At 41.2% G+C, this 26,871-nt stretch overlaps 1 protein-coding gene across 1 annotated transcript in view; it reads left to right on the top strand.

The window, feature by feature from the left end:
- The window catches only part of APBB2 (amyloid beta precursor protein binding family B member 2), a 274,931-nt gene that overhangs the window by 72,414 nt on the left and 175,646 nt on the right, over positions 1 to 26,871 (top strand). The window contains exons 3-5 of the mRNA XM_018564826.1: positions 11,294 to 11,408; positions 21,516 to 21,585; positions 25,053 to 25,856. Coding sequence (XP_018420328.1) covers positions 21,567 to 21,585; positions 25,053 to 25,856 — 823 coding nt within the window. The 5' untranslated portion in view covers positions 11,294 to 11,408; positions 21,516 to 21,566. The remainder of the gene's footprint in view (positions 1 to 11,293; positions 11,409 to 21,515; positions 21,586 to 25,052; positions 25,857 to 26,871) is intronic.

The raw sequence follows: 26,871 nt of genomic DNA, 5'->3' as shown, positions 1-26,871 counted from the left end.
CCATAACCAGCCACCAAAGGGATACAGGAGCAGCATTTGCTGAAAAAAGGTAAAGACTTGGATCAGTTTGTCTGTAGTGAGGTGGTGGGGTTGTAATTTGAATTGCGAACACTAGGGAATATAAAACAGTTCATATATGAATATTTGAGTATGATGCTGTTCCTCCTTCATATTGCCAAATGTCTACATGTGAAAGGGATGTGCTTGTGGAGTGAACCCAAAATGAATGGTATATGACGATTCCTGATAAGTGATTTTGCAGGGTTATTAGCTAATAACACAAGCCACGTGGATTTTAGTGGTAACTGGGGCTGCCGATTATATAAGACAAATCTATGTGAAGGTAAAAATGATTGCACAGTCTGAATGCTCTGTGTACTAACTTTGGCTGATAATACTGTCTCAGCAGAATCTTTTAATAGAATGTTATTAAACTGTGTGTGCATGCAAATCAAGATGCTGATGATCCAAAATACTGAATATAAATATAGTGTCCAGTGCTGACACTTGGATGACTTGAAGTTGTGAAATAAATAGGAGGTTGTGAGAAGGATGTCCTGCTTTGTTCCACTTTCCTGTTCTAAAATTGACAACAGGAAATCAGGAGAGTCTTAACACAGTGTTTCAATGATACAGAAAGACGTGTTTATCTACTCAAGCATACAAAGGTCCTTTGGGTAGCTTCTACTTAAAGGAGAACTATGAGGTGAGTGATTTTCACTCAACTCATAGTTCTAGCCGACCTGTGACAATGAGACTGTCACAGGTCGGCTCATTAGATCGGGAGGTGAGCGAACACATCCCGGCGTTCTCTCACCTCTCGCTCCGGTCACAGCTCTCTGCCGTGACAGGGGAGTGGCTGGATTCCCCCCTCCCCGCTCCGATCCGCCAGCGCTGACTGGCGGAACGGACGGGGGAGGGTGCAGCTGGCTCTGCCTCTAGATAGGCAGAGCCAGCTGTCACTCACGCAGCTGGGCGGATCCAGACATAATTGTCGGGATCCGCTTCAGCTGCGGCGTCTCAGTATATCCCGCGAGCTATAGCTCGCGGTATAATGAGCTTAGGGTGACGGAAGGAAGCTAGTTTGTGTGCTCCCGTTACCCTAAGGAGAACTATGGGGAAAAGCCCTGACCCCATAGTTCTCGTTTAAGGTTTTACATCTTAACTACCAAATGAACAGAGGAAATCAATTATGAACTTAGTGATGTCAGTGAGGAAACTAAAAGATTATTTATAGAATGACTAGAGAACTACCTACATTGGAAATATTCATGGTTTGCAGTATTCGAAAACAGCAATATTTCAGAAAATGGGTTTGCCATTTTAACTCTGACCCCAAACTTCTATGTTAGATTATTGATGTGTCACAGAGCTAAAATAAAGCTTTGGTACAGAAGGTCTCAGGCTCCATTCACATATAGCGTTTGTGCTTCCCGCACGGTTTTCCGTGAGGAAGACCACGTGGGACGAAAACGCAAACATTCTTCATCTGCACGGATTCCGCTAGTTTACGGCTATTATATAGCCGCGAACGTGTGGAATCCGCAAAAGTCTGAACAATGCACATTAAAGTGCATTGTTTTTTCTGTTTAGAGTGGCCGAATATGTGCAGACAACCGCCCCTGTGTGCATGGAGCCTAAAACAGTACTGCTTTGTCCATAGACACCATTAACTAAATAACTGCTATTGCATCCAGTCATCTACAAAGTTACTGTTTTTGTAGAAGTAGTACGTTAGCCCTCGTTCACACCTAGGCGTATTGTAATATGCGCGTCTGTCGCGCGATTCCGAAGGCTACTTGGCTGTATACCAATGTAAAACACCCTACAAAACGGCCCAAAGTAGTACCTGGACCTTTTCAGGCGTGGGCCGTTTTGTAGGGCGTTAGGGACGGGCGTAAATACGGCAAGGTGGGAACGAGGCCATTGACTACAATGCAATTCATATTTTTGACCGTTTTGTAGAGCGTTCGTCGAGCGTAGAACGCGCTACAAAACGGTCAGGTGTGAACGAGGGCTTACGGTTACCATAGGACAAGCTCAGCATGTTGTTTGAAGTGGCAATCTTGAGGGGAAGCAAAGACAATGTATTCACCTTATTTTGCTGCATTCCTATATACATAACTCTCTTACAGTCCATGAAGGAAGTTCCTTGGTTCTCTTCCTATATGTAGTGTTAAGGTGACCATACTGGCCAGTTCTCTTTGGAGAAAAATAATGTTATACCTTCTCTGTACTAATAGGCCCACACTTGGATCACAGTCAGGTTTTGAGCCTGGCAAATACCCTAGATGGTCAAATGTTTGTGAGCATCTGTCCATCACACCTATTTGAACTTGTTGGAATTACCATTCCAACATTACAGCAGAAACCACACCCACTGCAATTGCAGCCTCTGCAACTTCCTTCATTGACTTTTCATATTCTTCTGCTGGGTTCAGCATCTTTGGCCAACGTGTAACCAAATGCCAAAGCTGGACAAGTATCCTGCACCTAGAAGCTTGGTTTCAGCAGATGATGTAGAGCTATGGTGTAATATCTGCAGCAATATGTTGTCTTTATCTTATATATGGAACCCGGAATCAGCTCAAGACATAATTTTCAACTACTTATTTAGATTTCCCTGGAGTGGGATGTTCAGCATCTCATGTAAAATTAGTTTTTTATGCGCTGCATATGAATGACATCTGCAGAGCATAGTTCAGCAGAATGTCTCCAATGCTCATTTACAATTATATAGGGCATTGAATAAAAGCCAAGTTTTGTATAATGGAGGCATACAAATAAGACATAAATTACCAACAGTGCACTTGCTCTTTCCAATGAATGTAGCTTGTGAGTAAATTGTAATGCTTGTATTGCTAGTTTGAAAAGAACCATTTTATTTTTCTTAAGAGATTTAGGTGTTGGGAAGTAAACCATGGAAAACTAATTAGCTTCTGCGTTTAACAGATTACTTTCAATAAAGTAACAGCTGAATTTATTAATACAGCTTAGCCACATATCTTTCCTTAGTGCACCCTTACATCACATTATTAGACCCAGGCTGGATTTTAGTTACAGCTGCAGGGTCATTCATTTTACTTACCTGCAGATTTAGCCAATCTCTTCTGAGAACTCCTAAAGTGTTAAAACATGTGGCAAATATGGCAAGATTTAGGTTTTTTGTTATCACCAACCCTAACTGAGATCTCTCCCAGTCCTATGTAGGTTTGTGTTCATATTGGGCAGGAAGTTTGAGCATGGGAGATCCCAGGTTATAGCCAAGTAACTCTAAATCTGCAGCAATGAAATAATACAGTGGCCATACCTCCACACATTATACAATACAGTATTGTTCAATGTTGTGACTGCCACTTGCAGATGTTGGTTACACAGGGCTTAGCAAACTAAATACCACCTAGTAAGAGTTTAGATCTACTTTAAGTCAATTAAAACATATATAAACTTTTATATATTAGCATAGTTAATAAAGTTGAAAGCTGAATTACCTTAAAGAGGAAATTCATGTTAGAAAATTGTGGCCAAAAAGGCATGCAGAGGTCACAGGAATAGTCACCAGTGTTGCCTATGACGACCCTGCAGCTAATCCTTCCCACTTATGGACTTATTCTGCCTTTTTTCAGCACTGTGTTTCTGTGTGGAGGAGGCCATCTTGATAGATGCAGGGCTTTGCTACATCCTTAAGTAGGGAGAACAATGATCAGCACAGTAGTGACATCACTAAATCTCACTCCAAATCTCATGAGGTTGGCAGCCAGAGAAAGCAGAGCCTTAAGTTGGCCATACACATTTAGTTGTTTCTCATTCAACCCATGGCCTCTACTAAGAGAAAATTGCTTGATTCCCCCATCCATGCTGCTGCTGTATTCAAGCAACCACATAGCAGGGCAGTTTAGATACATGAACGGTGACTGCAACTCTTGGCTGCACTCACTGTTCTGCCAACAATTTTTCACCTTGCTCCTTCAATTGTTCAGTTGAAGTCTGTTTTGCCAGTTGGACACAGCATGGCCGCCCATGACTGGAATTTCAGTTGATTCACATGAATCAGCCAAAATATGAGCTGTGTATGGCCAGATTTAATTTTACACTGCAGATATACAGCAATGAGGCTCTACACACAGGAGTGCCTAGCCATCCCACATACCAGGAAGTGCTGTACTATTTTTCTGGAGCAAATGAAGACAAAATGCAAATTTTCAGGGTACTGCTTAGGCACAAAAAAACATTTGTAAATGTTCCCTAAATTATAGCAAACCTTTTATTTTTGGGTTCATCTCCACTTGAAATACAGGCTCCTACAATTCCTATAGTAATACAATAGCCCCCCCTTCCCCCTGGTGCAAGTTGCTGTCAAGCATGAAGAACTTTGGTTCTGGGATCACTCCTTACAAGCTCATTTAGGCTACAAAAGGCTCTGCATTACATTTTCTGCTTTAAATAACATACAGCAATGTCCCCGTTATCCGGCATCCATGGGGATTGGTAGATTCTGGATAAATGTAGTTTCTGGTTGCTTGAGAGTTACTATTAACAATAGGCAGGGCTCGAAAAATCCACTCGTCTGCTCGTCTGTGACGAGCAGACAGTGGAGCCCGACGAGCAGCTTCCCGGCCGGCCGGGAGCTTTACAGTCAAGCGAGCGTCCTCTTGAGACGCTCGATCACTTGTATCAGAAGCTGTCACTGCCGTTGCCGGTCCCGGCCGCATCGGGCACATCGGATCTTGGGACGGCTCTGTGACAGGAGATCAAAGGGAGTTCAGTATACGAACTCCCTTTGATCTCCTCTCAGTCCCCGAATGCAGGAAGTGATGTAGATTACATCACTTCCTGCATTCAGTGTCACTCTCCAGCTAGAGAAGCTGATGAAGCCGATCTCTGCTTCATTAGCTTCTCTGGAGGTCCCTTGGTGACATTAGGGAGACATCGGGGGTCTCCAAGACCCCTAAAGAGGACATGTCATGTAAATTGGCTATCCCATAGGGGGCTTCTATTTAAGGCTTGACATGTTTGGTGTCTATTTACCCGACGTGACCCTGACTTTTATGTTTTACTAAAAATATGGGTAAGAATAAATGTTTTATAACATAACGTAGGGAAACTTTTTTGTTTTTTTTACATTTATGGTACTTTTTTCATTATATAGTAAAAAAAAAAAATACCCCCGTGGTGATTATATACCTCCAAAAGAAAGCTCTATCTGTCCCCAAACTTTTTTTAACATAAATTAATTAATATTGCAACGCACTAATCTAAAGCAAATAAGACAAATAGGCACACTGAAAACAAATTAAGACAAACACACACGATCTTTTCCAGGATAATATATGTAGCCGATCAGCAAAACAGTGAGTACACGGGATTTTATTTTTCTGGTTAGTTGAATATCGGATAACTGAGAGTTTGCTCTACATTCACTGTGGAACCAGCACACAATGATCTTCCAAAGAAATTCAAACTTTATTCTACATGCATCTATACAAAGCACAACCGCTACTCTATATTGATCTTACAAAGAGAGCGATATTTACGTATGCAGATACTTGTTGTGCTTGCAAATATAAACATGTCACACATACAAAAAGAATTGAATGCGTATTGTCTGCATTGTAGACTCTGCTTTATTGTTGATGTATGCAAGAAAGACAGATGTGTAATCAGTAAGCTCCAGTGAACCGGAATGAATGTTAACACTAGGATATGTGTTCACGTGTGACACTCCACATGGAGCCTTATATATAGGGGAGAGTATTACAATCATCAATTTATAGGGACGGCATGTTTAACAATGTGAAGCAAACACTGCAGTCACTCAGAAGACTTTAAGATGCTCTTTTGGATAGTTGGTATCTCACGCATGTCAGCATAAAATACTGCTGCAGAAAGTGACCATGAACTGAAGATGGATCTTTGATTTTAATAAAATAAAAAAGAATGTAAGCAAACCCATAGTAAATAGTCAAAAAACCCATAGCACCGTATGACAATATGTGACATTGGGTACTGAATAAACATATCAATACTTTAAAAACCCTTCAAGTGTGTGCCGGTGAATTACTTTTATTTACTATTAGTGTTTTGCACGGCGCCATCCGTATGGTCACCTGGGCACCACATATACCTTGTGGTTTTGAGACCGTGGCAGTGTGAATGGGATTTGGACTTTGTTGTAAGCAAACCCAAACATCCCAACTTTCCCGGACACTCCAGGAGTCTCCCGCTATTAGATAGCGGCTCCCGGCCGCCCGGGAGAGACTCATTTTCTCATTATACCTAGCAGAGTAAACCTTTCCCTGCAATCAGTTTTTATTCTGACATCGGGGCCACTTGCCGCCGTCAGTCAGAGGGAAAAAAAACCCAGCATAGGAATGCATATCTAGATTGCTATTGGCTATTTCACTTTGCAATAGCCAATAGCAGACTAGCTATTGCACCCACCCACTGCTGCTGTCAATCAGCAGAGGTGGACCTGAAGTTCTCCATCAGGTCCTCTTCCAGTGATAGCCTCAGAGGATCGTCTTCCAGGGCGATTTACTCTGTGTAGCAGATGTCACTTCAGGACTGCACCTGTGACAGGTGAGCACAGTCTCTCCACACGATGGCTGCACAACACCAGAAACAGCGGTCTGGGTTCTCTCTGTCTTCACAACAGACTGAGGCCAGCAACCTTTGGCCCCCAGAGTTCACTCCCCCCCTCTCCTGTAGCACTCTGGGAAATGTAGTTCAGGTACATCGAGTCAGATAGAATTCCTCCTCAGCTGTGTGTCCACAATGCCCACAAATTGTGCTCTCTGGCTCCACCTGCAGCTGCAATATCTTTTTTCTTAAAGGAGCTGATACCACAACAGGGCTACACTGTTTTGTTTTTTTCATTCTGACGGCAGCAGCTGTCAGAATACAAAAAAAAACAACCCAGCAGATAGCAATTGCTTGCCTTACTATCTGCCATCATTTCAGGGGGTGCACCTCCCTGAAATGAGAAGGGCACCTCCCTGAAATGGCTTTTTTCAGGTTGGGATCACTGCAAACCTAGCAATGTAGCTATAAGATAATGACTGTTAATGAGGATACTTGAATACATTTTCTGCTATATGTTGGTGATCAGACACAGGAGATGCAATGTTCTGACAGCCTGTGCACTGAGCATAATTAGAAAAGCATGCATCGTTTCCCTTATGCGTTTTAAAGCCATGTCTAAAACTGATCATTTACATGGGAGCTAAGCCAGGAAGATTTCTCTTCTGGAATCCTCAGTATAAGCAATATACTGCAATATAAAGCAAGCATTTAAAGTAACAGCATCTTCCAGTTTGCATATGTTGTATCTATCTCTCCTTTACTCTGTCTGTGAATCTGATGTATGAGCGCTAGAGCACAGAGAAGGGCTAGTGCTCCCCAGAGCAAACATATTTCATTCTTTAAATGTAATCTAAAACCAATTAATTTAAATCAGCCCCAAAAATCTGTACAGAATGGTCCATTAAAGGGGAATCTCAGCTTTATGTTGTGCTTGTGTTTTTGTTTTGTTTTTTAATCAAGAAAAATAGATGCAGGTTATGTAGAATAATCCTATACTATGGCAGCGCATTAAACAGTCTATGTCAAATCTGTGTATTTTTCCGTTTTAAAAAGCACATTGAGGACAATTTATCAAAACTGGAGCAGACAAAAACTGGAGCAGCTGTGCATGGCAACCAATCGACTTCTCTTTTTCATTTTCAAATCTAAACTGAACAAACTGAAGAGAGAAGCTGATTGGTTGTCATGCCCAGCTGCTCCAGTTTTTGTCTGCTCCAGTTTTGATCAATTCCACTCTATGTGTTCAAAATAAGCATGAAGTTCTGGTTTAGCTGAAAGCTTACAAACAATCGGACTTATTCCTATATTTATTGTCTGGTGGTTTTCAGATACTGAGCTTGAGTTGGCATCTGTCACTCTTGATGTTGTCTTGATGTCAGCTAGTATTCCTTCAGGCAAATACCAGATAACATTGTAAATGCAGTGCACTATCTTGGCAGCTCTGAAACAGCCATGATTTTTATATCAACAGCAGGAAAACTCACAGCTGAGATGGGCTTAACAGAAATGCAAGCGGTCAGCATTTTTATATGAGTTATTGGAAAAAGGGAAGCGCATTTCACAGCTTGACTGGCTGAATTACTATCACATCTTACAGGGCTGTGAGCAGCCATTTGACATCTTCAGAGGTTAGCATCTTGCTGAATATGCTGGGCCTCACATACTATGTAAATTGGGAATTTGTTGCAACATAGAAAGCTTTTAAAATCCTCAGTCAAGAGATATGTTCAAAAAAAAAAAAGGCATGTGCCGAGGAACATGTAACACCTGTGCAGGGGTGGAATGATGAGCTCCAAGGTCTTGCAGCAGAAACATTCAGCCAAAGGGCAAAAGAGGAGGGGGAGAGATTAGGTCCAGACAGGTATAACAGGAGCATGTAGACATGCTGTAAATGCTTCTGATCACCATTGACATAATCAGACAGAACAGTTGTGCGGTTTGTGTTGTCTGCTGATATCTATGCTTTTTAGAAGCATGTGTAGTGTATGCATGTTCCTTAGGCCTTGTTCACACCAAGTGCATTCCAGGAGCAGAGCAGATCTGTTACAGGCCGGATCAAAACTGCATCCAATGTATTCCAATGGTAATTTGGACTCTAGTTCACACCGCAGCGTTCAGTTCCAGAGCATGTAAAAAAACTAAAGCAAGCCCTATTTTACCTGCTCTGGAACGCATGCAAACGCTTTACCAAAAACGGCTCTGATCGCATCACAAACACGGTAAAAAACGTGGCACAACCCACTGCACTGCGTGTGCAGAAACTCATGCAGATCTGGTCTGCATTTGGTGTGAACAAGCCCTAATATGTTGATAACTGCTCCTTTTACATTCCTTTTTGATTTAGGTAATCAGACCAGTATGGACCCTAAAGATAAGGTAGGTCTGAAGCTCAGTTCACTTGGGGGTCACTGGACCAATTTTCTTCTCCCATGGGTAGCTGTGACGGCCGCACGGCGCCCTTGTTGCCATGGCGCCCTGTGCGGCCACACGGCTCGCACACCCCTAAGGCCGGCCCTGCCATGGGGGCCGCTTGCCAAATTTCATACTTCCAAATAAAATGTAACTATCTTCTGTACCAGTGTTAATGTCTGCGTGTGTGTATAATATCAGTATATGTGTTTGTCATGGTTTCTTTGTATGCAATATTAGTATCTTTTTTTGTGATGGTTTGTGTGTATTGTCAGGATTTCTGTGAGTAATGTCGGTCTGTGTGTTAATGTTTTTGTGTGTGTCAGATCAGTATGTATACATGCGTATATGTGTGCAGTGTCAGTATATTTGTATTTTTTTTTTTCCACCGGGTTTTAATTTTAATCATAGAGGACCAATAGATTCACACATTTGTTCACACACAGAAAAATATGCACACACACAGAAATATGCAAACCCCCACACAAACAGAAATACACACACATTATACACTCACACCCAGAAATACAGACACAATAAGGCCCCATTCACACCTATAAGTTTAGGTGTGATTAGGGATTCCTGCATCAGGAATGTTCAATGATGAATTTCTGACAAGCGGCAGCTGTCTCTCAAGTTAATGATTGGGTGTCAGCCACTGCATGAAAACGCCAGCATGCAAAATGCGATTGATGCGTCCACACAAAGGTGATTGTTTTCTAACTGCATGTAATCATATTCAGTTAGTGGTTAGCGCTTCTGCCTTGCAGCACTGGTGGTCCCTGGTTTGAATCCCGGCCAGTTCACTATCTGCAAGGAGTTTTCCTGTTCTCCCTGTACTTGCTTGGGTTTCCTCCAGGTACTCTGGTTTCCTCCCACACTCCGAAGACATGCGTAAAATTGGCTCCTGTCTAAATCAGCCCTGTATGTATGCATGTGATACAGGGACCTAAGGTTGTAAGCTCCTTGAGGGCAGGGACTGAAGTGAATGTACACTATGTAAAAGCGCTGTGTAAATTGTCGGCGCTATATAAATACCTATAATAAATAAATGATATCACACACGATTATATGTGGTGTGCCCTGTTTGCATGCAGTGGCTCACACCCGATAATTAACTTGAATGGGTGACAGCTGCCGCTTGTAAATAACGGATTAGAGATTCCTGCTGCAGGAAAACTCAAGTTCCTGACACTGGAATCCCTAATTGCACCTAAAGTTACTTGTGTGAATGGGGGCTAATACACACACACCCACACCCACCCACCCCCACCCACCAAACACACACACACACACATAACATAAAAGAGCCCCCTCACTTGTCATGTCAGTAGTTACACTGGATTTTTAATTCATCATTGTTGTACTATCCCTAATTTTTCATCTCTGTGATTATTTCTCCATCAATTCTCACAACATAACATAACATAATCCTGGTTTGATGTCTTCAAAAATAAAATCTTGCTTAGTTGTTTGTGTACAGGGCTATTTTGCAAAATAGATTTAGAATTTTGCTTTTAAAGTAGTCTATAGAGAATCTTCAATGCTGGAAATTTAGGGAGAGTTACCAATACTATATGTATAATATGACTAGAAATGCTAACCAAATTCTCAAATTGATGTAATATGCTATTGTCACTAACAACTCCGGGTCTAAAATCCTGGTTACATTTTGAAGTACAGCTTACCTGGTGATTTGCAATATGACAACAATTTAGTACATCCCTGTGTGTGTTAAACAATGTGGTGAATAGCTCTCAAATAACTGACTTATGAAGCCTCTGGGACAGCTCTTTATTTAAGCTAGATTCAAAAGATGGTGGAGAGAAATTACATGGGATTCCATTTGGAAAAATAACACTGCCTTCCACTTCACAATCCCCAAAAATGTCCTTGTAGACGTGGGCACCCTTTTGGCTTGGTGCAGCCTGGCAAGTTACCATCTCTGCAAGAAGCTTACTTCTGGCCTACATGACATGCGCATACATTTTCTAGATGCAGCTGCCCAACATGGTTCTGTTCCACACTACATCCCTCCATGTGCCCATGTGTTATCCGTAAGTTTCTTCTTTTTTGATAATACAAACCTTTAGAGACTTCTCAACTCCTTGAGCATCTATTTATTTTTCTGAGGTCAAAGTTCTCAAAAGAAGAATTTGCAAAAATCTGGTGTGTGTATCTGTTTTATCTTGCTAATATTAATATTACTTCTTATTTATTCCAAACCTCTAGCGCTGTGACAACACTTTACATTAATATTACAATGTTTATTGAAATTGACCTTAATGGTTTTTATCTGCAGGTCGGATCGTATTGGAGAAGGCCAGCCTCCAGCTGTTTTCAAGAAGCTGTAATGTTCTGAATAGGCACAATGGGCAGGCGATATCCAGGTGCAGCATATCGACCAAGCAGTTCATGTACGTCTTACTGCTATTTACACATATTAGTAATACAGTTTTACCCTTTTTTCTGCTAACAAAGAGAGTTTTTTGTGGAAAATGCTTCATATCCCGCTCCATGTATTTAATTTACATTAAGGTTGTTTATATTGTAGATAGTTGTCTGTGTCACAGATAAAACTTCACTCACTTTTGGCAAAAGAATTGACCTTGCACAAATACCATCATTTCAAAACGAAAAGAAATCCATTCAGGTCCTTAATACTTAATGCTGCAAGACATATTGCTATGCTAAGAGTTGATATACAAGACATTACAAGATTCCTATTACTGTACACCTTTATTATCTAGAGTAGCTTCTGCATTTACACTGACTGACAATGAGAATGACCTTACTGACCATGACCATGATGATGCTGAGTGTACATGCATTCAGCTATTTTAGCCTTTATTTGCAAATATGCTTGGGAATAGGGCCTCTGTGTTTTTCAAAAGTTTAAATAAAACATAAACATATTTTTGACAGTCTTTTTTTTTTTTTTTTTCACTTAGACATTATTTTTTATGAAATTGTGTAGATTTACAGTCTTACATCTGATCTCTAGCCTTCTGCATGCTACTTTCCAGTCACAATCCTTGTCATTTCCTCTTGTTATAAATTCGCTCCCTTGAGAGTGTTCTGCAGTGACTGCCACTCTGTTTATTGGATTGAGTGTATTCTATTTCCTGGTGCCTATTGTAGTTATTTATGTTATTCTGCTACCCAGGGGATATCTACTAACTACAACTGCACTTGCTAGGCTGGTGTTCTGCATGATGCCTTTACTTTTTACAATTTTAAAGGGTCAGCACACCCTACAATTTTTAGTGGTGCACACTTTTATGGCTTTAATATACTGATGAGGAGGACTGCCTATACAGTGGAACTATTCAGACAGAGACTTTGGGACACCATAAATAAAATAAGATGGGGAAATTGAAATTATGCAAGAATTACCACCTTTTGCTAAGTCCAAAGCTAGATGGGTGGTGGAAATAAAATATAGGTAAAGAATGGCATACCCTATCAATGGCTGTGGTTTTTTTTTTCTCTAGTGTGACAAAATCTTGCAGTATGAGATTAAAACAAACTTTCAAGAGAATTGAAAATCTGTATTAAAGTTTTTTTTCTGGAAGTTGGAAAATATTATTTAAGGGGTTATTCAATATTGAGCGGAAGGATATAACCGTAGCTTTGGCTAATCCTTCGGCTCACTTCGGCCTCCGGAGCTCTTCGGTTCAGCTGAACCGAAGGGTTGCTGTACGGGCTATTCACAATAGCCTGTACAGCAGCCAAACAGCTCAGTTGAGCCGAACGCATATGCTTCAGCTTGGCTGAGCAGAACACACAGCCGAAGCTGGAAGAATGGTCTGCTGAAGCAGACCCCCCTGGTCCAGTTTCCCCCTGGAAAAGCACCATGTCCCCATGCCGATGGGGGCAAGGGCCTCTTTCGCCACAACCCTGACCCGGTGGTTGTGGGGGTCTATCACTATCGGCCGTACCCCCCTGACGGCGGCCCTGGCTATCGGTTGGTTTCTCATGAGACCGAACATAAAGTACATAACTGCTAGACTGAGAAAGGAGCATGTTTACAGTGCATATACACATCTCTGTGAGATGCATTCATATGCTTCTACTGCACAGATATAGGTCTAAAAGCCTCTAAGAAAATTGTGCCAACAACTGAAATGCATTGGCATTTTCTTGTGTGTACTTACATATAGTAATTTAATTTTTTTATTTTGGTTTTGTTATTTAATGAAACAGCATATACAGATCACACTGGTATGCAACAGTAAACATACTAAAGTCATATTGGTTGTGGTTAAAACCATTTAATTTCCTGCAAATCATATTGTGCCTCATACTTCATGAGATGTATCTGGTGAGTTTGGAGAAGTGTTTGTTCTACAAAGACATTCTGGATTTAAATACAGATAACTTCCAAATGTAAATAGATGTGAGTGTGGCTATGGTGTTGTTTCAGATAGATTGGAATAAATGGTAACATGATAACATAATGTAAGCTCTGTGTAAAGACTACAGCAAGCTGGTATAAAATTGTAACCTTTCCAGTGAACAAGTAGAACTTTAAGACTTAATAAAGAAAATAACATGAAATTAAGTTATAATGCTTCAATGATGTGGGCTAAGCTGAAAGGCATGTCTAAAAATAATTAACAATGATGGGCCTGTTCTATGTTATGTCCCATCAATAACTCAGCTCTAAGAAATGAATGACTTAATTAACTGTGGTACTTTAACATTTAGTAGGAAATTGAAAAAGCAAAAACAGCTTACAAAACCAAGCTACAAAATGTGACCCACATACTTTCTTAAATCTGGTGAATAAATACTTTTTAGGAATATGTCCCTTTTTATATAAAGGTATGTTAGAAAACCAAGACTTTGGTATTGGATGTGTATGCAATCTTGTTAATTGTATGCTGGGAGGACTCATTGTCTTCTTTTGCTTCCCCAAAACAAATATGTTTCCAGAACATTTACTTCAACAGTTACCATCTACAGGGCGATAGCTCTAATTGGGGTTGGCTGTTTAGCATAAGCCAACTTTACCCAAAGCTTTACACATGCCTTTTTTCATGTCATAGTTTCATTGATTAAATGTGCCCTCCCAACTTTAGGCCATGTCCAAGTAATGGCTCCACCAATAGCTTCCCCATAATGCAGAATAAAGAATTTGGGAATGCGGCTACGATTGACATCTTTGGTATGACCTGGTGGAAGGGAGCTCAGAAATAAAAGCCTTTAGTGCTAATTAATGAATATTAGTTAAAAGGCTGCTAAATGCTTTTGGTGGCCCAGTGATGGATATGCAGTGTGTAGCCTAGGTCTACCTTACCAAATTAGCAGTAGAGCTGTCATATCCTGGAAAACATCACATTTGCAGAATCAATGAGGAGGGCCTTCTGTACTGGACACATTGACGATTGGAGAGATTCTGTTAAATTCTTGAGAAGTGTTTATTATAAAGTACTGAGATTTTCTAATCTCAATAATTGTTCATTGTGCCAGATGTATGTTTTTCTGTAGTGCACAAGACCAGGTAATCTCGTGTCCTGGAAGCTCAAACTTTGGAGCCATGTTTGTCCCAGGTGTTCTCAATCCCTCCCACTGAAAGCTGCTTACTGTCTCTAGTTGGGCAGTGGATGTACAAATGGACTGATTTCCTAAGGGCTGGTTAAAGCCATAACTGTGTATGTCTGTGCAGCTGCAGTGCAATGCGTTTTACTGCGGTTTAAACAGTATTTTTAGGTTTTTTGTTTGGTGTTAGCTTAGAATGGGCTTTCAGGTGCAGTCCAGTCAGTTCCAGTGCATTTGTATGCGTTTTGATGCGTTCCGTTGAGATCAGGTGCAGCTAAAATGAGACGAGCGGTATTTTTTCTGACTGCATCGGAACAAACTGCACTGGTGGGAACAGAGCACCAGAAATCCCATTGGAAAGCATTGTGACGCCATTTTGATGCAACTGCCAAACTGAACGGATTGCATCACAACTGCATCTGGTGTGAACTAGCCCTTAGTCACACAGACAGAAACATCAGCTACACTATATTGCCAAAAGTATTGGGACACCCCTCCAAATCATTGGATTCAGGTGTTCCGTGAAATTTCCTTGCTACTAAATATTCCACGATCAACTGTTGTGGTGGTAGTGGTATTATAACAAAGTGGAAGCAACTGGGAACAAAAGCAACTCAGCCACGAAGTGGTAGGTCACGTAAAATGACAGCGAGGTCAGCGCATGCTGAAGTGCACAGTGTGCAGAAGTCACCAACTGTCTGCAGAGTCAATAGCTACTGACCTCCAAACTTCATGTGGCCTTCAGATTGGCACAACAACAGTGCGTAGAGCTTCATGGAATGGGTTTCCATGGCCAAGCAGCTGCATCCAAGCCTTACATCACCAACTGCAATGCAAAGCGTCGGATGCAGTGGTGTAAAGCACGCTGCCACTGGACTCTAGAGAAGTGGAGACGTGTTCCCTGGAGTGACGAATCACGCTTCTCTGTCTGGCAATCCGATGGACGTGTCTGGGTTTGGCGGTTGCCAGGAGAACGGTACTTGCCTGACTGCATTGTGCCAAGTGTAAAGTTTGGTGGAGGGGGGATTATGGTGTGGGGTTGTTTTTCAGGGGTTGGGCTTGACATTTTGGACAATTTCATGCTCCCAAGTTTGTGGGAAAAGTTTAGGGATGGCCCCTTCCTGTTCCAACATGACTGCACACCAGTGCACAAAGCAAGGTCCATAAAGACAAGGATGAGTGAGTTTGGATGGAGGAACTTGACTGGCCTGCACAGAGTCCTGACCTCAACCCGATAGAACACCTTTGGGATGAATTAGAGCGGAGACTACCAGTCCGGCCTTCTTGTCCAACATCAGTACCTGACCTCACAAATGCGCTTCTGGAAGAATGGTCAAACATTCCCATAGACACACTCCTAAACTTTGAGGACAGCCTTCCCAGAAGAGATGAAGCTGTTATAGCTGCAAAGGGCGGGCCAACTCAATATTGAATCCTACGATAGTAAGACTGGGATGCCATTAAAGTTAATGTGCGTGTAAAGGCAGGCGTCTCAATACTTTTGGCAATGTAGTGTATAATATGCTGCAGAGCAGCATTGGGTGAATGGGCCCTCGGTGTTTTGGAGAGCTCTCCTTTTAGGTAAAATGTCCAGATGTCCTGATTTTGGCATGCTTTCAATGTTACCTGAATAGCTTTAGCAGTTCACTGATGATTTTCACTTTTTGCCTGAAGTTGCTGTTTAAGAATACATTTTTTAGAAGCAGTGTTAGCTTTGTATGTACTTCCTATGTGTGCAGGGTGTAGTCTAGACTTTGTTTCCTGAAAAATAGAACTAATTTCATAGTTAAAGCAAACCTGATGTCAACTAAAGCTGGTGCAAATTCCATGCTGATGTGAAGGCACCTGGAGAAGTCTGCAATTACAGATCAGTGGTGCTTCAGTAAGATTTAGCTGACTGCAGGTTTGCTATACAGAAAGCCATCTTGTTTGAATAAGTGTAAAATAAAACTGACCCCAAACTATTATAGTTTTCCTTTAAGTAAATGAACGCTGATATGCTGTTGATCCTGAATGATGGTGGAAGAACAAGAAGAAACCCGTTTAGAGAGCAGCTCTTCACATCCTAAACACACTCACTCCAGCTACATAGCATGCCATTTATGTATATTTTGCAGGTACCTTACAGCCTATTCACACTATAGCATCATGCATAATCATGGCATCTAGTGCACACTTTTGCATGATACAGCTTGCTAGGTGCGCTGGTGCGTTGCGTTTCCCTTGATTGGCTGTGGCACCCTGACACATCTCCTAGTGGGCATGTGCACTGCAGAGCCTCGAGGTAGGGCAAAAAACGTGGGATGCTTGCCATCCAATAAAGAAGAAAGTAGTGCATGCATTACTTTTTTGCACTACATGGCAACACAATGCATGTTCTTGCGGAACTGTGTGTTGTGTGGTACTGCAGAGCATGCCTGCCAGAAAGTTAGTTGGGGTGCCATTGAGAATTACTGTCAACACAACACACCAGCGTGCGGGTCCTGTGCGTTTAGAACAACGCTATGATGTGGATATATTGAAATATTAGAGCAGCCACTGCTGAGTTGTTTTTAAAGGCCTGTTCACACTATCCCATGTGTTGAGGGCACGGTTCCGTGCCATGAACGCATTGGATCGCATAAACAAAGGCTACCGGCGTTCTGGGGCTGGAGGGAGCGTGGCGGTGTCATTCAAGGGCACCACAGACATGCCACCTACAGTGCAATTGCACGCAGCGGAACACGTGCTACAGCAATGCCCTGCTTTCTAGTGCAGTGCGATCACAAAAAATAATGCATGCACTATTTTTTGCGATCACACTACACTAACGCAGGGCATTGCTGTACCACGTTTGCCAGTGCGGGTGATCACAGTGCAGGCAGGAGGCGCGTCTGCGGTTTTATTGATATGAAACAAAGGGGAGCCTTTGTTTAGGTAATGCAGTGTGTTCGGGACACGGAATCGTGCCCTGAACACACTGGATAGTGTAAATTGGACCTTAAGACTCATCTTGCTCCTAGTTTTACTACCTAGTATGTGACTGATATGGAATAAGAATGTAAGGTGAGAGTTTAGACCTTTCTGACATAGCTGGCTGTATGCTTCCAGGTTGGTGACTTACTAAATAGTGAAGCCAGAAAGACAGTCTTAGATCTTAAACCTTTAAAAAGTGCAAGGAGTCTGCAGTGTGTGTTTGGGAATATCTCTCATCCATCACAAGTAGAGATCTGTCTGAGCTTGACACGAATTCTGTTCGCCTAAGCCTGTTTAAAACTCTGAAAGGCACCCCGTCCTCCAGATCCAATTTGTGGGGGCAGTTGTGGCTGGGGCATTCCCCCTTTATGACGTAGCTGTGGGACTAAGAATGCGCCTCCACACACTGACAAAAGAAATCGGTGCACTACAGCAATGTCTAGGTAAAAAACATAGAGTGGATACAGTGGTGAGGTAGGTATCTCCTATGCCCCTCTAGTGGCGGTAATGCCATGCAAACAGCATTTACTCTGGGTGGAAGATTTATACATCAGCCAACATAGCATGTGTTTACCACCGGTTAAACACACCAGATGATGCTGAAAAGAATATAGGGCAATCCATACGGTAGTTATCTGTAACCACTGTGTGGGCGGGAGCTGCGGCTGGCGTGTGGGCGGGGCTGGAGCTGCAGCAGGCTGGCGTGTGGGCGGGGCGGGAGCTGCGGCCGGTCTTTACACAGTTTATGTGCATCTACCCCCGAAAGTAAGACCTAGCGGATCTCTGTAATATAAGACCTACCACCGAACTAGGTCTTTTTTTCGGGGTAGGTCTTATATTACAGAAATCCCTGAAGATAGTGCTAGGTCTTATTTTCGGGGTAGGTCTTACTTTCGGGGAAACACAGTATAAAGAATACTCTTAAGTAACAGTTTATTTTTACTTTTTTCTGATTTAGGGCTAGTTCACACCAAGTGCGGAGCAGATGCAGAGCAGTTACAGAACAGATCAAAACTGCGTCCAATGTATTCCAATGGTATTTTGGGCTCTAGTTCACACCAGAGCGTGCAGTTGCAGAGCATGTAGAAAAAAAAACTGCAGCATGCCCTATTTTAGGTCCCCATTTTAGGCTTTAAGAAAAAAAAATATATATATATTTTTTTTACAAAAACGGCCCAAAACGTGGCAAAACACACTGCACTGCATGTACAATAACTCACGCAGATCTAGTCTGCATTTGGTGTGAACAAGCCCTTACTAACACTGTGCCATACATTCCATTATTTCAAAACATGTCTAAGCTCCATCCTGAAAACTTCTCATCAATATGTGGAATGGTTTTTGCTCTTTTTTATTAACTGTTAATCTGGCAAAATTGGGAAAGCTGAGAGATAAGTAGGTAGTGCTAGTCTTGGATTTATGCAATTTGTTTTATGTAATTATATGAAATAGCAGACTAGCTTGGAAAGGCAAAGTACAGTAACTCATTTGCAATTCATCCTTACGTCCTGAATACATTAAATTGAATTCTTGTTGACATGGATTTACTACACATTGCCTGTTGCTGTGCTCTGCCTTATTTAAAGGTGATTTTTATCAAAAAGGGAAACAAGACTACTGCTTTACAGGTACCTTAGTAAAATTGTTTACAATGTCACTGCTTTACCTTAATATGTGTAAAAGCATAGCACCACACGTCAGATGGCAGAGTCTGGAGAAGAGGGCTGGACATAACAGCTAAGGTGAAAAAGCTTCATTAGTTAAAGTGACACTAAGCTCAGGAGTTAATCTTAAAAATACATTCAAGTACCTTAACTATTAACAAAAATGTATCTTATTTGTGTATCACTCAGCTGTTGATTTTCAAATAATCTCTGCATTTGTGCTGACACTGTCCTTCCTTCTGGAGGGTGGCTACCTTTTTTCCCCATGGTCCCTGTGTATGTTGTAAAGTAGTCACCGCCCCAAGCTCTTTCCTGTGATGGACTACAATCTCAAATTTAGCTTGCTAATTTGTATTGAGATTATAGTCCATCACAGGTATGCAAAAAAAATAAAAAGCCTGCCATTATCTATAGGTATGTGTTTGTAGATTGCCATTACTAGACGTTTCTAAAGGTGCCTTTGTTGTTATTTTGAAGATATGGGTAACGTTCCTCTTTAGGCTAGGTGCACACCTGGGCGACCTTTTTTTAGCGATTGTCACCCCATTGAAATCAATAGGGGCTGCGCGGAAAACGCTATGTGCAATAGCGCGGCAAACGCTATGTGCAATAGCGCGTCCCGGGTGTTGCTGTGATGTGAACTTAGCCTTGAGGTTACAGTTACAGTTTACAGTTAAAACTTGGGTTACTTAGTAGGGTAAGTTAAAGTGACATTAAACCCTCAGATTTTTTAACATAAACCAATATTGTAATGTGTGCCTTACTGTAATCCATGGTTGTTTTCCCTTCTCTTTGCTGCTCTTCCTTTTAAATCGGTATCTCTTCGCATGCTGGGGGAGAACTTCCCTTTGCAGCTGAGTGCCTCTTCCTGTAGTGCTGGCTCAGGTTGTGAACCTTCACACAGACACCATGTATCCATTTCAGAGACAAGGCAGTCTGCTGCAAAACAGAAGTTCTGCCCAGCATGAGAAGAGATACGGATTTAAAAGGAAGAGCAGCAAAGAGAAGGGAAACAACCATGGATTACAGTAAGGCACACATTACAGTATTGTTTTATGTTAAAAAATCTGAGGGTTTAATGTCACTTTAAGTATTAAGGTTTAAGCTCCAGAGTTAGGTTAGTCTTAAGGCGAGAGTGCCCCATACATAGATGTACAGCCACAACAATAGAACAATGTAAATAAAGTAAACTTGTCTTTGAATAGTGAATGTACATAAACTAAGCTATCGTAATCTACTCTAGACAAGTCAGGGGCCACACTTGAGGTCCTTTGTGTTTACCAAGATGAACACTCATTTAGATGTTAGGGATGCTTCGGAAAACAATAGGATTTTGACTTGTTTTTGGTGTGGAAAATGTGATGAGGATTTCAGCATTAGGCTATAAAAAGAAATGAATCCTATTTATCCAAATCTACCAGGACCAATTTACACAGTATAGTGGTGCAAGGAAAAAAAATATACAACTTGGAGCAGTGAGCTTAGGACCAGAAGTGTGACCCTGCTTTGCCACAACATAGAATGTCTGTGCAAGTGTCAGTGAAGAGTTGCAGCAAATGTGCTTAAAGTGTTAATTGTTCCATTTCTGAGTAAAGTGGGAAATACTGAGATAATTAACCCCTGGAAATAGCTTGACTTCTAATTAATACACATGAGATAAGCGATCCTCCTTTTAACGCTATTTCACATGTTATTTTCACCCTTATACTACCAAGCAGAGATTACATTAAAAAACTGATTGTTATGCATGCTCTAGATTACACACATTCTATTAAATGTATTTCAATGCATTTTCTATACCTCCCAACCTTCTGGAATCAGAAAGAGGGAAATATTAGAGCACAAAGTATGTAGGCAATGGACACAATCCTGGCATGCCCCCAGTTACGCAGGTCAGGAAGAATTATTGCACAAAAAATAAGTGGTACCGAGAAGTACTATGTTACCGCTATTTATTCTTTACACTGGCTCTTCAAAGTAACAAATGAAATGATTTAGAGGTTGGGTGGAAGGATGAATTCACTGAACACTTTTGATAGTTAAACAGTTCATATTTAGTAGAGGTCTATACATCAAAGCAAAATGAGGGACAACGCAGAAGGAAAAATGGACAAAGTGATTTAGTTCCATAACAGGAACATACACTCCAAATGAGGGGCAATTTAGTTCTATGCATTTTATTTTAATTTTTTTAATGGCAATTGTTTTAATATATATTTTCTATCATGCGTTTGTGTTTATTTAGTTCATACCAGATTTCTGTTTAAATTCTGCCACATTCATTCTTATTTTATTTATACTTTATTTATCATACTAGTAGCTTCCTTGGTTTTAATTTTCTCCAATCATCCCTCTTTTCAGATTGCTAACCTTACCCTATAACCTGCAACATTGCTGACGCCCTTGTGACCCATGTCTGAAGTCCTTCAAGGTTAGAGACCCTTCACAGTGTTCTGTTTGGTGTTCCTCACTCTGAAATTATTTTGTGTTTCCTCATTTTATTGTTTCATTTATTCCATCATTTGGTCATTATTTAGATCATGAATCCAGTATAAAATGAGAAATACAATGAGGGATTTTGAATGCGAGGTTTTTATTTGATCATTATTTAGATCCCCACACTTGTAGAAAATGAGACATACAATTAAGGATTTAAAATGCAAGGTTTGTATTGAGGCTTATGTAGAAATATCACTCTGTGAACATATTTAGATTATATACAATTTTTTTAAAGCTAAATGCTATGTACTTCCTGTTTCACAATTCCTGTTAGTTCCTTTGCTTCAGTTATGAGGTGTTCCCAATGAATTCCTCTGTCAGATAGATTTGCAGGAGGGGTCAAAATGAAAATATTATTGTGAAACCCTTAGAATAGCTGATCTATAAAATAAAGGCATTGAAGAGTGAGATATTAATGCATTAAACACAGTCTTGTGCTCAAATTTCACAACCATTACATTTACACCAGGAAAAAATTAACACTGAATACACCTAGCATTTATCAGCCCACTTAAAGCCCAGTCCCTCCGTCAGCCATGCCTAAGTTATAGAAAAAGCATTGTGGGCTGAATCAAGAACTTTTTATGTGTGTTAGAGACATCAGATCTCCCTATCTTCGTTTCCAGCTCTGTTCCTGTGCATCTTGGAGCTTTGAGTGTTTCCAAAAATCCTGTTACATTTTCAATAATATAAAAAAAAAATTAAAAGCCAACAGGGAGAGTGGGATCCCATCAAAATGGTTGTTGTAGATATTCAGATCTGAGAACAAAATCACTAAGATCTCATCATCTGAGTCCCCAGGATATATATAAAAATGTTAAAGTGTGTCACAGCCCAATGAACTAAGAAAATGTACTCATGCTGTAGCACGCCGCAACACACCACTGTGTGTTGTATTCCCAAAAAAGGTGGCCTGATGAAGGGGACCCTGAGCGGCCCTGAAAGCGCTTGCACCTTGATGACAATGCTGTGTCATTAAATGGATTGATTTCACTTTACCTTTGGTGTGCTGGTGACATTTTTGAACATTGTCTCCAAAAACACAGGCACAGCAGGGTAAGACACTCCTTTGCTCTCTGTTCCTCCTTCCTCCCTTCTTTAAGCTAGTAGATGAGCAACTGCTGGAGACTGTTCTGTCCTTCGTGACCTTGTACTCGACAGGAGGTTCAGAGACGGTGAGCAAAGAGAATTGAAGCCAGCTGTTCTTAAACATGATGACTGTAAGTGCTTGGGCAAAAATATTAAGAAATACTTTTCTGGACAATGTATATTTGTTTGATCTGGATTCATTATTGAAAAAAAGTTTCTGAGATTAAGTTTTTTGTACCTCATAACCATTCATAACAGAGCTTTATTATTGAGGAAAATGTACTGAAGAAGAACATTTTTGATTAGGACAGTTAAAGGAGAACTATGTGGTCAGTGCATTTCCCAATAGTTCTCCTAAGGGTAACGGGAGGACACAAACTAGCGTCCTCCCGTCACCCAAAGCCGCAACCGGAACGGATTCCGACAATACTGTCTGGATCCACGCAGCTGCATGAGTGACAGCTGGCTCTGCCTATCTAGAGGCAGAGCCAGCTGTACCCGCCCCCTCCCCTGTCCGTTCCGCCTGTCAGCCCTGGAGGAGCGGACAGGGGTGGGGGGAATCCCTGCAGGGAGCCATGAGTGACAGCCACAGCTCTGCAGGCACAGGATCGAGAAGTGAGCGAGCGACGGTATGTGTTCGCTCACTTCACGATCTATTGAGCCGGCGTGTGACAGTTTCATTGTCACACGTCTGCTCGAACTATGAGGCTGAGTGATTTTCACTTGCCTCATAGTTCTCCTTTAAGATGGGTAACTCTAATCATCCAATATGTAATAAGAAAATTCTCATTTTTAATCCTGTTCATTATTTGCTGTGGAGAGTGAACGCATGTTCATATGTGAATTTGCCACTGTATCTCTGTTTAGACCATTTAGATATTTATTTATTTATTCCTTCCCTGTCCACATTTACATTTCTACATATTTTCAATAGTTGTATCAGTTGGAACTTTCTTTTCCTTGTCTTTGTGATTTGGAAAGAACATTTCCAAATTAGGATTTCATGCAAAAAAAAAAAAAAGTATTTTAATGTCATAATTCCGACTTTTAATTTCTATTTTGGAAATCTTGATGCAGGTAGACCATATCTGATTTTTAGTTCCGCTTTGCAGAATAAATTTTGTAGCATAGCACAGTTCTTTTAGATTTTGTGCTTTATACCTATTGCAGTGGTACTCTCCACATTTGACGGCAACGGAAAATTGTTTATTTGTCTTATGTTGAACTGACATTTTCCACATTTACACAATCATGCCTTCTATAAAACAGTTTGGACTTTCAACCTGTGGTTTCAGTTTAGCACTGCAATGAATGAGATTTAAAAGTGCCATGTCAATTTCTCAAATCGTACCACATAATGTAGTTGTTTTGATAGAAGTGTCTGATATTTTCTTTATGAACACAGTTAACACAAAACAAATGCCAAGTGTGATAACCTATCCCCTTAATGCATTTACAGCATATACCTGTAGGAGTCCATACATGTATTACCACCACTCTCTTAATGTATTTATACACCTCTAGGAGTCCATGCATGTGATACCTGTATTCCCCTAATGTATTTATATAACTGTAGGAGTCCATGCATGTGATACCTGTATTCCCCTAATGTATTTATATAACTGTAGGAGTCCATGCATGTGATACCTGTATTCCCCTAATGTATTTATATAACTGTAGGAGTCCATGCATGTGATACCTGTATTCCCCATGTCCATGCTGGACTAAGAGATCTCTTAATAGTAATTTACACTGCCATGGAACTTTACATATATGTTCAGAAATCAGGCCTTCTGTATCTTAGTGATGATTTTTGAGTTTGTGGGAGACATGGGGAATACATTTTATTGCTTTTAAGCAGTCCAATGACCCAATAGTTATCTTATATCTGCCCTTTAGAAGGCACTGAGGCCCTATGTAAACTATCACATACGAGCCATGCCATAAAATATAATAAGCTATTACTTCTTCCGTACTGTAGAATCATTATTGGAGAAAGCCCACTTGTACGGTGGGCAACAAGAACATTTTACATCAATCACAATAAACAAGGGATACTGGGAAGGCCATTGGTGTGCTGTACCAATCTGAACTCAGATTGTATTACTCTGGCTACTTTACACTATTGCATTTGAGGTATTTGCCATTTATTTCTGCAAAACATTGGTCTGTGCTCTTTAGTGTACAGTTATGGATGATAATCATGTAACTGAATGATACACAAATGTATAGACCATTACTGTTAAGAATCTTAGCTGTATGCAACTTTGAAAGTGTGACTGACAAAATATCCCTCAATATTTCTTGTAGTCGATACAAGTGTGGAAACACTTCCGGTATTTATGGCAAGTCACAGCGCAACGGACATAGTGAACAGAAACAGCCCAGTTAACCCTCCGAACACCTTGAACTTGCGCTCTTCCCACAATGAACTACTGAATACAGATGTAAAACATACCGAATCAAAGAGTGACACTCCTCCAAAATGCCGAAAAAAATATGCGCTGACTAATATTCAGACCGCCATGGGTTTGTCTGACCCTGCAGCCCAGCCCCTTTTGTCTAATGGCTCTTCAAATATCAAGCTAGTAAAGAATGGGGAAAACCAACTGAGAAAGGCTGCTGAACAAGATCCCAATAAGAATGTAACTTTAGAGGATGGTGTAAACAGGATTTCAGAAAAGCTTGAAGGTAAAGATGAACATCCTAATGACCCAGAAAGCTCTGAAATCCTCCCTTTGCTTCCCAGAAGGACCAAGAGTTTTCTTAACTACTATTCTGATCTGGAAACATCCAGAGACCTTGATCAGAGTCTAACTAATGGCCATGCAGTGAAAGAAGAGGACAATTCCACATGGATCACCAGCCAAGGTTCTGGCATTATTAGCAATGGAGATGTGCTGCTGCCAAAAGACAGCAAGACTCCAAGTCCCGAGGACAGCCTGGTCCCAACAGTATCATCCAGCCCAGAGACTAAAAAGGATCATCCAAAAACTGGGGCAAAGACGGACTGTGCCCTGCATCGTATACAGAACCTAGCTCCCAGTGATGAGGATTCCAGCTGGACTACATTATCCCAGGACAGCGCTTCTCCAGTGACCCCTGATGAGACAGGTAAGACTTGCATTTATTTATAACAAGTTAAAATGCAGCATAATGATTTATCATGCCTGTACTAAATAATTTTAAAAAAAATTTAAAGTCAGTGTGTCATATTTATCTACGCGGCTTTTTGCTAAAGTATGTTTTTTTGCTAATGTAAGACTAGAGTGCACTTATCAATTAAAGCTGCCACATCGGGCAGAGACGCTTTATTCAATGGGCAAAGTGGGCAACTGCCCAGGGCCCACTGTCACATCTAGGGCCCACAGCTTTCAATTAGTTATGTGTGGTCGTGCACAGCTTTTCCAAGCTGCTGCAAGCAACTGTGCCCGCCTGAGCTGCCTTTGCCTCCTCTCAGATTACTCCGCCCATCCACCGCGCAGTGGCGGAGTGATGTCTTCAGCTGTGATGGTAGAGTGGGAGCCGAGCCAAGGAGAGATGGAGCACATGTCACTGACAGAACTGGAAGCCTGCCATAAATCTGTGAAAAACGCTCTTCAGCAGAGCTACTAAGTTCTGTTTTACTTTATGCGTCTCTTATAGTGACTGGAATTGGCTCTGCATGCTTGCTGATGATTTTATGTTGCCAATGAGGCTGGGCAATCATTTATTTTATATGAGAATGCAAGTTACTATGCCTTACATTGCTGATTGTATTGTCATTTAAAATAAATGATTATTTTAATCATTTACGGTACCACACAAACGCTTTGTAATATAAAGGGGTACGGGTACTCCTAGAATGAGATCCTAATAGGTTGGACTTGATGGACTAATGTCTTTATTCAACCTCAAATACTATGTAACTATGTAACTATGATTGCTCAGTCATATACTATCACTAGAATTTCTTGTGATTGTATATGACTTCCGCACACTTCCTGAGACCTTCCGCACCCCTCCTGAGCCCCTCCGCACCCCACCTGAGACCATCCGCACCCCTCCTGAGACCCTCTGCACCCCTCCTGAGACCCTCTGCACCCCTCCTGAGACCCTCCGCCCCCCCCCTGCGCCCCTCTGCACCCCT

This window comes from Nanorana parkeri, unplaced genomic scaffold, assembly GCF_000935625.1.
Source record: "Nanorana parkeri isolate BGI_ZX_2015 unplaced genomic scaffold, ASM93562v1 scaffold24, whole genome shotgun sequence".
NCBI classification, from domain to species: Eukaryota; Metazoa; Chordata; class Amphibia; order Anura; family Dicroglossidae; genus Nanorana; species Nanorana parkeri.
The sequence above is the reverse complement of the archived record's forward strand: the minus strand, read 5'-3'. Positions and strand labels throughout refer to the sequence as shown.